The 12,500-nt window shown below is 47.1% G+C and overlaps 1 protein-coding gene across 2 annotated transcripts in view; it reads left to right on the forward strand.

The window, feature by feature from the left end:
• The window catches only part of fbn1 (fibrillin 1), a 136,635-nt gene that overhangs the window by 19,274 nt on the left and 104,861 nt on the right, over positions 1-12,500 (forward strand). For both annotated transcript variants that reach the window (XM_077194639.1, XM_077194638.1), the window contains one exon: positions 11,098-11,295. In XM_077194639.1, the coding sequence (XP_077050754.1) occupies positions 11,098-11,295 (198 nt within the window). The remainder of the gene's footprint in view (positions 1-11,097; positions 11,296-12,500) is intronic.

The raw sequence follows: 12,500 nt of genomic DNA on the forward strand, positions 1-12,500 counted from the left end.
AAAAGCCTATAAATCATAAATAAAAACTTAGAACTTCACAAAAATTGATGAGCATATGTGTCAGAACATGGTGAAGAAGCTTGCAAAGTTTCATGGAAATCATTATTATTAGGTGTTCAAGCATGAAGTGCTGAAAACCTGTTGTAATTGCTATTTGAAGAAAAAAATTCCCCTAAAACGCTGGAGTTGAGTCTTTTGAGCTTAACTGCCTCAACTGCTTTAACTGCTTGAACACCGATAAATGCTGCTTGCAGCTTTAATTAAATACTGTATTTATATTCCATTAGTCATTTAAAGCATTGTCTACATTAATAATATAATACATACTGGATCTCGCGAGCGAGACGATCAGAGTAAACGTGTCTGGTCTCGTGAGCTCGCGCTGTCGTTTGGACTTTGATCCGAGCGGGTAAATGCTCCGTGTGGCGTACGGTTCCAATGAGTTTCGTTCCGCTTTTGGCGCATAAACATTATCGAACATTTATGAAACTCTTGATATCATTTTATTGAGAAAAATTATACCGCGATAATTATCGTTACCGTTTTATCGCCCAGCCCTAGTCAATATCTAAAATAAAAAGTGGCCCATCTTCAAGGTCCCGTTAGTGTCAAAACAACTATAATGCATTTGGCATCACAGTTTAGTTTTAATTAAAATCTAAGTTTACTTGAACACTTGAATTGATGCAGTCAATCATATATCTTTATTCAGTTGCTTTTTTTATATACGTTTATATCTTATATCTTTAATTTTTTTAACTTTATGACTATTTTACATCTTTACTGTTACTTAAATTGTTATTCAGAATCATCACATTTTATTTAGATTACTGTCTGTAACGCTCTGTTTAGTTCCTGTCTCTATGAAGCCCCTCCTTCTGAAAAGCACACTGTGCTCTGATTGGTCGGCTGGATCAGTGTGTTGTGATTGGTCGAGCGCTTCGAGTGTGTTTGGGAAATGTCCCGCCCCTTCCCATAACCACCAGTTTAACACACTACTAACAAACTCAACCAGGCCCCGCCCCTTTATTCTGCGTATGAATTATTATAATGAGGAATATTTTGAGGTGTTCGTTCCCGGAAGAAACTCAAGACTTTCAGGGAGTTCAGAAACACTGACACTGATATAGAGAAGAACTGGAGCTTTTTCATGCTCAAACAGCAACACTACACACTGAAGAAAGATGAAGACGGAGAAAAAAGCATCACAGGTCAACTTTAAAGCAATAAAAGTCCAAGTAAATGTGTGTGTTTGTGTTTTGAATGGTGAGACTTATTACTCTCTGTAGACTAAACACACACTCATGAACTCAAGGTTGGGCTGTTGTTGGGCAGGAGTGTGTGTGTGTGTGTGTGTGTGTGTCTGTGTGTGCGTCTGTGTGTGTGTGTTGGGCAGGAGTGTGTCTTGTCACACTGAAGAAAGATGAACATGGAAAGAAGCTTAACAGGTCCTTTAAGTAGATAAACACACACACACACACACACTCAGATGACCCTCAGCTAAACATGATGATCACTTCCCCGTCTCTGTGTGTTTAAACAACATTACACACTAAAGAGAGATGAAGATGTAAAAAGGAGCTCTTTAAAGGGGTCATCAGATGCAAAATTCACTTTTATATGTTTTTTGCATATAAATGTGTCTTTGCAGTGTGTGGACACAATCCATTCACTTCAATTCATTATTTTTATCCTCAAAAAGCCTAAACACTCTCAATAATCAGGCCGTTTGGATTTTCTGAGCATGCACCTCATTATCATTTAAAGAGACATGCACCTCATTATCATTAAAGAGACATGCACCTCATTATCATTTAAAGAGACATGCACCTCATTATCATTAAAGAGACATGCACCTCATTATCATTTAAAGAGACATGCACAGAAACGGGTCGCTGTGAACAGAGCTGTTTTTGAGGAAGTAAAAGGCTGTTGTTTTACACAAACATTGAGGAAATTTAACCAAAGTATAATAATAAAGCTTTATTGCAGACACAGGTCCATATGCCACCTCATACAGTACAAAAAGTAGATACAAGGAAATACATAGAACACATTTTTTGGCCATATTAGCCTATAGGATACAGGCTATTGCACCAATGTCGTCTTAACCTAGAAGTGTATCTATAACAGCTTTTCAGAGGACTGACTAGGGCTTCAATTATATGGTTCACTGACTTGTCCAGGCGTCACATAAAACTAAACATCAGTTGTCTTAAGAGTGCATCGCAAGTTGGCCGTCTAGTAGACACAAACAAATGACTGGCACTATGCCACCTAGGGACACGAAGCAGCAGCGTCATTGCATCATTGAATGCTACCATGAGCCTCTGCATACTCTTTTTCTTATAGTTGGACCACAGTTGAGTAGTATATAGCGGTGTGATGTAGGTTCTAAACAGAGAGCTCTTCACAAAGTCAGAGCACATAGAAAACCTCCTTATAAGCATGTTAGCTTGAGAATACATTTTACAGCGCTGACGGTATAGGTCTTTGTCATCCGTCCAGTCATTGGATATGACGTGACTTAAATATTTAACTTCCTCACACACAGCAAGAGGCTATCTGACCAATAAAAGGTTGGGAAGGTTGATTTCCTGTCCTCATCGCCAGGGATGTCAAAATTAATCGTTTCTACGGTGCATCGCGATGCAGACGAGGACGATTCGGTATCGGTTCAGTAATAGACCATAACCGATTATAATTTGCTGACGCTTTTCTGACGTTGTGTCTGACACATCATCCCCCCCGCCACAATAATTGACTCTGATTTAAAGGTGCAATGTGTAATCATTTTGAGTATCTATTAACAGAAATGCAATATGACATCCATAACTATGTTTTCAGTGGTGTATAAAGAACTTACTTAATAAACCGTAATGTTTTTATTACCTTAGAATGAGACATTTATATCTACATAACCGCGGGCGCCCCCTTCTATGAAGGTCGACAATTTGTGACGTCATGTTTCTACCGTAGCCGAACGCGAACAAACAGCGCTACAGAGCGCGTTTCGTCACTACCTTGAAAGAGAAGCCGCAGAAAGCTAGAAGCTAGCCATAAACACCGTGAGTAGTGACTTTTCCCTTGTCAGTGGTGTAAAATATGTAGTAAATGTTTCATGTAACTTAGTTCTTCTCCCTCGCTGTGTTATGGCTTTGCTATGTGGGGATAAATGTGCTGGTTACATTCGTGAGACAGCTGATTAGTACTCTTGTCATGGACCGTAAAACAGTAACGTTACAGGAATCACCAACCCGTCGATCGCGGTCGACAAGTCGATCTTGGAAGCATTTTAAGTCGATCGCGAAGAGTTTTCAAAATCAGAGAAAAAAAGCATATTGTGTGTAGTAAATGGTGTCTAGGGGATGCGGAGGCGCGCGCTGTTACAATCATGGCATTTTTGCCGCGCGCACCTTTGGGCTCACACGGACGCGTCGAGTTTAAACGAGGCTTTACGCTTTAACCAGCTCAGCCACAGTAACAGCTCATATTTAGCCAGCTAAACTTTTACTACCCGGTTAGAAAAAATATATAGTTGCATATAGTTTCATGTGGTTCTTCTCCCTCGTTGTTTTATGGGTTTGCTATGTGGGGGGAAATGTGCTGGTTACGTTCGTGAGAGCAATCAGCTGATTACTATTATTATATATTAAGACCCTTGATCCTCACCTGACTATGGCTTTGTAAACTTTATCCATGATGTGGTTTATAATGGACTGTGGTACAGAAACATTGACAATGTTACACACTCTTGGCTTACTCTGGCTATTCTCTGCTGTCTCAGACGACGATATGTTTGTCCCGTTTTAGCCACCGTAGCTTCTTCGAAAGGGAACAGTGGGCTGAGCCCTTAGTGCAACTCGCAACCGAACCGCTAGAAGTCGCTAAAAAATACACACTACACCTTTAAGTATCCGGACCCGATGGTCAAATTACAATTATTCTGTGTTGTTACGCGTGATTATAAATGGATGATCGTCACTTACTCGCCGGCTGTTGATGCGCATCTCTAGGTAACATTATACACTGATGAATGAACACTGCTTTTAAATGAACATTTCTTTAAAACAAAATTGATTTGACAGAATTTCATTTTCTTAATGGCATAAACGGACTTTACACCCTTGAAACTTAAACTGGAATGTCTGTGTTTCTGTCACTGCGACTTCCCGAACAGGCGAACGTATTTCTGGGAACAATGTCTCGTTGTTTTTGTTCTATTTCACTGACGAAAATAGTTCCAAGGAAAGCAACAGCAGCGCGGTGTTTTGTTACTGAATGATTCAGCGTTTTGAACAAATCTTTTGTATGAATGACTCAATGATTCACTAATTAAGACGGTCACTTGCCGCCACCTATTGGCAGTTTCGTTTCATGTTTAAGTATTGCATTTTTTTTATTTGTATATTCAAACATTTTGTGATGTAACTCAGGGTTCGTGTGTGGGTGATGGAAGGAGACTCGGGGTCGGCAAGTAGTGGAGCTCGTGCACTTTATTAAAGGTCCTCTTTGCACAGCGCTTTCTTGCGCTCTCAAAATTAACTCAAAACAAAAACAGTCAATTTGCACATGTAAGGCAATACTCTTCCCGCTGTTCACAGCTTCATAAACATCCAACGAGGCAGCACTCTTTCCACTGTTATCAGCACAATAGACGTTTCGTCCCGACCGTCAGCGTGCACGAGCTTCCAGTCTCTCTCTCCCCTCCGTTATCAGCACCGCCCGCTTATATGCGGTCTCCTCACGCCAATTACTGAAATCACAAACAGGTGTTCGTCATTTGAACTTGACCCACTTACTCACCGCTCGGCTCCGCCCTCGCTCTCCTGCTACAGAGTCCGCTGAACCACGCCCCCCTCGCCACATACCCCCACCGCCCGTCTCAGGCCGGGGAGCCGTCCGGCCTGCAGCCTCCCCCCCCCCCCTGCGGGAGAGGAAGTCGGCCACAGCCATCTGTGCACCCGGCCTGTGGATCACCTTGAATTTAAAAGGCTGTAAAGCTAGATACCAACGGGTGATCCGCGCGTTGGTATCTTTCATGCGGTGGAGCCACTGCAGAGGAGCGTGGTCCGAACAGAGGGTGAACTCTCGCCCCAGGAGATAATAGCGGAGAGTGAGGACGGCCCATTTGATGGCCAGGGCTTCTTTCTCAATGGTGCTGTACATAGTCTCTCTCTTTGAGAGCTTACGACTGATGTACAGCACCGGCCGTTCCTCACCCTCCATCTCCTGGGACAAGACGGCGCCCAGCCCCCTGTCCGACGCGTCAGTCTGCAGGGAAAAAGGGAGAGAAAAGTTAGGAGCCTGTAATAGCGGCCCGCCACACAGGGCAGCCTTTATCTGGGTGAAAGCCTGCTGACACTGCTCCGTCCACTGGACGGTATCTGGTGCCTCCTTTTTAGTTAGATCAGTCAGCGGGCTAGCAAGGTCCGAATAATTAGGTACAAACCTTCTGTAATATCCTGCTAGCCCCAGGAACTGTCTAACCTCCTTTTTGGTCTTAGGTCTTGGACAGGTCGCAACTGCTGCCGTCTTATCAATTTGGGGACGCACCTGCCCATGACCCAAGTGAAAGCCCAGATACCTGACTTCCACGCGCCCAATCGCACACTTCTTTGGGTTGGCCGTGAGCCCCGCCCCTCGCAGCGTCCTGAGGATAGCTCGCAAGTGCTGCATATGCCGCTGCCAGTCATTACTATAGATGATAATATCATCCAAGTATGCCGCGGCATATGCAGCATGCGGCCGGAGGATTCTATCCATCAGGCGCTGAAAGGTGGCAGGTGCCCCGAACAAGCCGAAAGGAAGGGTAACAAATTGGTGTAATCCAAACGGCGTCGTGAAAGCGGTTTTTTCTTTAGTCATTGGAGACAAGGGGATCTGCCAATAACCCTTTGTTAAATCCAGTGTCGAGTAAAATCGAGCCGTGCCGAGCCGATCAAGCAATTCGTCCACCCGTGGCATTGGATATGCATCGAACTTCGATACAGCATTCACCTTACGATAATCCACACAGAACCGCACTGAGCCGTCAGTTTTAGGCACTAAAACTATCGGGCTCGCCCAGTCACTGTTGGATTCTTCTATTACTCCCATATCCAGCATAGCCTCTAATTCAGCCTGAACTACTTTCTTTTTATGCTCAGGCAATCTATATGGCCGGCTGCGTACCACCACACCCGGTTCGGTCTCAACATGGTGCTGTATGAGGTTTGTTCGACCAGGGAGGGGCGAGAACACATCAGCAAACTCTGTTTGTAAGTTTCGAATGTCAGCGATCTGGGACGGTGAGAGGTGATCTCCGCAAATGGCCAGAGCGGAGGATTGAGACTTTAAATTCGCCTCTGGCCCGAGATCCTCCTCCCCACTCACTACCGTCGCCAGCAACGCTGACTCCGCCTCATTCCACTTTTTTAACAGGTTGAGGTGGTAAATCTGATGTGCTCCGTCCCTATCTGATCGAAGGACCTCATAGTTGAGATCCCCGACTCGCCGTGTGACCACAAACGGTCCTTGCCACTTAGCGAGTAATTTAGAGCTGGAAGTGGGAAGCAATACAAGCACTTTATCTCCCGGTGCAAATTTACGTAGTTTAGCCCCCCTGTTGTACAGCCGACTTTGTTTGTCCTGGGCCTGTAACAAATTCTCCATAGAGAGCCGCCCCAACGTGTGGAGTTTTGTTCTCAGGTCCAGGACGTATTGAATTTCGTTTTTGCTATCCGAAGGTCCGTCCTCCCAAGCTTCCCTAAGTACATCCAGCACCCCGCGGGGCTGGCGACCAAAGAGCAGCTCGAAAGGGGAAAACCCCGTGGAGGCTTGGGGGACCTCGCGTACAGCGAACAAGAGGGGTTCTAACCACTTATCCCAATTTTTGGCGTCTTCCTGTACGAACTTACGAATCATGGACTTCAACGTGCGATTAAATCGTTCTACCAAGCCGTCCGTTTGTGGGTGATAGACGCTGGTACGAATCGATTTAATACCCAATAATTCGTACAGTTCGCGAATTGTGCGTGACATAAACGCCGTGCCCTGATCGGTGAGAATCTCTTTCGGGATTCCCACCCGGGAGATTAACTGAAACAGTGCACTCGCAACACTTTTAGCAGAAATGTTGCGCAGCGGCACTGCTTCGGGGTATCGCGTTGCATAATCCACCAGAACCAATGCAAAGCGATGCCCCCGTGCGGATCGTTCTAACGGCCCGATGAGGTCCATGGCAATTCTCTCAAAGGGGACCTCTATTAATGGAAGGGGGCACAAAGGTGCTTTTCGGTTGGCCGGTGGATTCACCAACTGACATTCACGACAAGACGCGCACCACCTGCGCACATTCTCGTGAATGCCTGGCCAGAAAAATCGGGTCATTAGACGATTCAGTGTAGCTGCTTGCCCTAAATGCCCAGCCATCGGATTACAGTGAGCCGCCTGAAAAAGCATTTCCCGGCGGCTCTTTGGAACTAACAACTGAGTTGTATCTTGTTTTGTCTGGGTATCCTGGGTCACCCGATACAACTTATCTTTTATCACGGCAAAATAAGGATACGAGAGCGGTTGGTCTGGGTGGACAGGTTGTCCGTCGATCACGCGGACCTGATCAAACGCATTTTTGAGCGTATCATCTCGGGACTGTTCCAGAGGAAAATCATCGCGTTCAAAAAGGATTTCCCTTTCTGAAGCGCTCCGTTCCTCTGAGACAGACCCCGAGGGTCCCGGCACAGCCTCTCCAACCTGAACCACCGCTCTCTTCTCCTGCCTTCTTTTAATCCCAGAAGCACCCGTACATAAATAAGCCAATAGTGTTTTAAACCCCGGCCAATTGGTTCCCAAAATCAACGGGTGCTGGAGGTGCTGGTTAACTGCCACCTCTACACTATGCTTTTTCCCCCGAAATTGGATAGTGACTGGCACTAAGGGGTAACCCACCACCTCACCGTGCACACACCGCACCTTAACCACGCGGCTCCTATCCAATGTCACTGGATGAATCAAACTTTGATGGATGGAGGTCTGGTTACAACCTGAATCCACCAAAGCTTGATAGGTACCCCCCTTTACACTTACTGGTATCTGGTACAACCCAGCTTGATCGGGGGCAACCTGTGGCGCGTCGGGGACCCTGACCAGCGTTCCGACCTCCATCACCGGGCACCTATCCACGAAGTGCCCAGGGTCCCCGCAACGCCAGCAGGCCGGCCCAGGCCTCCCCGCCATCCCAGTGGCGGGAAGTGGGTCAGGTGATTGACGTGAGGAGACTGCAGGGGCCGGGGTTGGCGGACCGCCAACCATCGATGGGGTTCCCCGGGGCGGCGCACGTGATGCAGGGGCCGGATCAGCTGCAGGGCTGGTCCTCCAGCGGGGCGCCGGGCGTGGTGGAAAGCCACCTCGGGACCTGGGAGCAGGGACAGGGCGAGAGAGAGAGAGAGAGGGAGAAGGGAGAGAGAGAGAGAGAGATGTCGGTAGGGGTTCGCCGACCCCTGGGCACGCCACCAGCTGGTCCTCTGCCAATTGGATGGCCTGGTCCAGCGACGTCGGGCGGTGGCACTGGACCCACTGTGCGGTCTTCTTTGGCAGACGGGCGATGAACTGTTCCAGTACCACCACCTCGATGACTCCATCGACGTCGCGGGCCTCGGCCATCAGCCATCTGCGGCACGCGTCCCGGAGCTGTTGCGCAAAGATAAAGGGCCGGCCGGATTCCCCGAACTCCATGGAGCGGAACTGCTGACGACTCTGCTCCGGGGACCGGCCGACCCGCTGAAGAATGGCGCGTTTCAGGTCTTCATAGACCAGGAGGTTGCGGACTGGCAGCTGCTGGGCGGCGATCTGCGCCTCGCCCGAGAGCAGCGGGATCAGACGCATGGGCCAGTCCGCGGGCGGCCAGCGCCCGGCCTCGGCCGACTTCTCAAAGAGGTCCAGGAACGCCTCCGGGTCGTCCTGTGGACCCATCTTGTGGAGGGGAAGGGCCGTGGCCGGGGCCGACAAAGGAGACGCCCGAGCCTCCTGGTCTAGCCAGCTCCGGAACTGCTCGCGGTCCTCATGCTGGGTCTGGAGGAGTGCCTCGAAACGGCGCTGTTGCTGATCCTCCATCTTCAGCAGAGCCTCCTGGTGTTGTTGGTGGAGTCCCGCGAGCGCGTTGATGATGTCCGCAAATGGCGTTGACAGAGTGGTTCTGGCGGCGGCCTCTCCTTCCATCCCGGGTTTCGGCACCAGTGTGATGTAACTCAGGGTTCGTGTGTGGGTGATGGAAGGAGACTCGGGGTCGGCAAGTAGTGGAGCTCGTGCACTTTATTAAAGGTCCTCTTTGCACAGCGCTTTCTTGCGCTCTCAAAATTAACTCAAAACAAAAACAGTCAATTTGCACATGTAAGGCAATACTCTTCCCGCTGTTCACAGCTTCATAAACATCCAACGAGGCAGCACTCTTTCCACTGTTATCAGCACAATAGACGTTTCGTCCCGACCGTCAGCGTGCACGAGCTTCCAGTCTCTCTCTCCCCTCCGTTATCAGCACCGCCCGCTTATATGCGGTCTCCTCACGCCAATTACTGAAATCACAAACAGGTGTTCGTCATTTGAACTTGACCCACTTACTCACCGCTCGGCTCCGCCCTCGCTCTCCTGCTACAGAGTCCGCTGAACCACGCCCCCCTCGCCACACATTTATTTAAAACATCAATCTCATAACATTATTTATCGCAGTTGTAATTTGTACAGTGCAAATTATTTAATTTGATGGGTAGCAGCCCTATAGTGTCTTATTATTATTATAACTGAATTTATTGATCAAATGTAAGAATTTGACACGAAAGATGATGCATGCATTTAATAAGGTAATAAAAATTCTCTTTATAAAAATAAATAACACTCTGTGGTAAATATCACAAATATGGAGATTTAAGTATGTAAAATCTGAAAATATTGCTTCAGAATAAATATATTTACACCACCAAAAAATCCCCCCCTCCCATACATGGTACAGTACACACAATTTGCTATGTGCTGTACCTGATAGGACCCAAGTCCTATGGCTTAGATGTTGTAGATAGTCAGACTTCAGATCGACATCTAAATCAGACCGTTGCACAAAGCACTTAAGACTCTGACTATCTTAAGTTGGACTACACTGCAATGCATTCTGGGTAAAATAAGACACTTTTCAAAACAAAAAACATGGCGGATTGAGTAAGCGCATTCAGCCGCTCAGTGCAGTTTAGCCCAGCGGAAAACATGTGTGTGTTGGAGGAGTATAACAGTTACAAGGACATTTTACTTGGGGAATTTAGCGGAGAATGTAGTAACAAGAAGAAATGTTTCATTTGGAAAAAATTACGACAGTTAACAGCGTTGAGCGGAGAGTTAAAGGCGTACAGAAAAGATACAAAGACATGGTATAAGATGCCAAAAAAGAAATATCTAAGAGGAAATATCCTAAAAACCCTTTCCCTTCTCATAGCTCTCTCCATAACACTCAGCAAACCACAAGTTATGAGCATTTTCCCTTTTCTTTCGGCTGTTTGTACTGTAACTGATTGTTACTGCTGGTTGCCAAGGTAACAGAGTCTTAGACCTGAGTTAGCCTGGGTTAACGTGTCTAATGTTTTTGGTCTAAATTAAGTCAGTCTTTGTGAAACAGTCTAACTTGCATTAGACTAGTGTATGAGCAGATTTTAGACTTGTCTAACTCTATAGACTGGTCTAAAATAGCTTTGTGAAACCGGCCCCTGTACTTTAGACAAGATACTGGCTAATGCAATAATAATAATAATAATAATAATAATACATCACATTTATATAGCGCTTTTCTGGACACTCAAAGCGCTTCAGAGGGTCAATAGGTCGATAATTGTCAATACTGTTGAGCTTTCCAGCCTTGTCTTTAAGCACAGGCAGTAACATTACAGACATAATTGCGTTTGGCTGGACACCATGAACAAACTTTACGTTTTTATGTTAGAAACGTTCCATGAAGAGCCTAAAGAATCATACACACTTGTGGAAAATGGGCATCCGATGACCCCTTTAATGGGTTAGTTCACCCATCATCCCCGTCTCTGTCTGTTTAATGTGTTGAATATGTTGTGTGTCCTGCAGATTACAGGACGGGACCCTGTTTTGCGTCGGTCAGTAACCAGATGTGCCAGGGTCAGCTGACGGGGATCGTGTGCACCAAGACGCTGTGCTGTGCGACGGTGGGACGGGCCTGGGGTCACCCGTGCGAACAGTGTCCCGCTCAACCGCACCCCTGCCGCCGGGGCTTCATCCCCAACCACCGCTCAGGGGCCTGTCAGGGTGAGAACACAGTCAACACACACACACACACACACACACACACACACACACACACACACACACACACACACACACACACACACACACACACACACACACACAGAGTCTGGTTCACTATCTTTGTGGGGACTCTCCATACAGGTAATGGTTTTTGCACTGAACAAACTGTATATTCTGTCCCCGTAGACACATTAACCCGGCCCCTACACACACACACACACACACACACACACACACACACACACACACACACACACACACACACACACACACACACACACACACACACACACACACATTAACCCGACCCCTACACACACACACATTAACCCGACCCCTAAACCTACACATCACACACACACACATTAACCTGACCCCTAAACCTACACATCACACACACACACATTAACCTGACCCCTAAACCTACACATCACACACACACACATTAACCTGACCCCTAAACCTACACATCACACACACACACATTAACCTGACCCCTAAACCTACACATCACACACACACACACACACACACACACACGAACCCGACCCCTAAACCTACACATCACACACACACACACACACACACACACACACACACACACACACACACACACACACACACACACACACACACAGAGTCTGGTTCACTATATTTGTGGGGACTCTCCATACAGGTAATGGTTTTTACACTGAACAAACTGTATATTCTGTCCCCGTAGACACATTAACCCGGCCCCTACACACACACACACACACACACACACACACACACACACACACACACACACACACACACACACACACACACACACACACATTAACCCGACCCCTACACACACACACATTAACCCGACCCCTAAACCTACACATCACACACACACAACCACATACACACACACACACACATTAACCCGACCCCTAAACCTACACATCACACACACACACACACACACACACACACACACACATTAACCCGACCCCTAAACCTACACATCACACACACACACACACACACTAACCCGACCCCTAAACCTACACATCACACACACACACTAACCCGATCCTTAAACCTACACATCACACACACACACTAACCCGATCCTTAAACCTACACATCACACACACACACACACACACATTAACCCGACCCCTACACACACACACACACACACACACACACACACACACATTAACCCGACCCCT

This window comes from Siphateles boraxobius, unplaced genomic scaffold, assembly GCF_051911475.1.
Source record: "Siphateles boraxobius isolate OS27281-9 unplaced genomic scaffold, OSU_SipBor_1 32, whole genome shotgun sequence".
Classification (NCBI taxonomy): domain Eukaryota; kingdom Metazoa; phylum Chordata; class Actinopteri; order Cypriniformes; family Leuciscidae; genus Siphateles; species Siphateles boraxobius.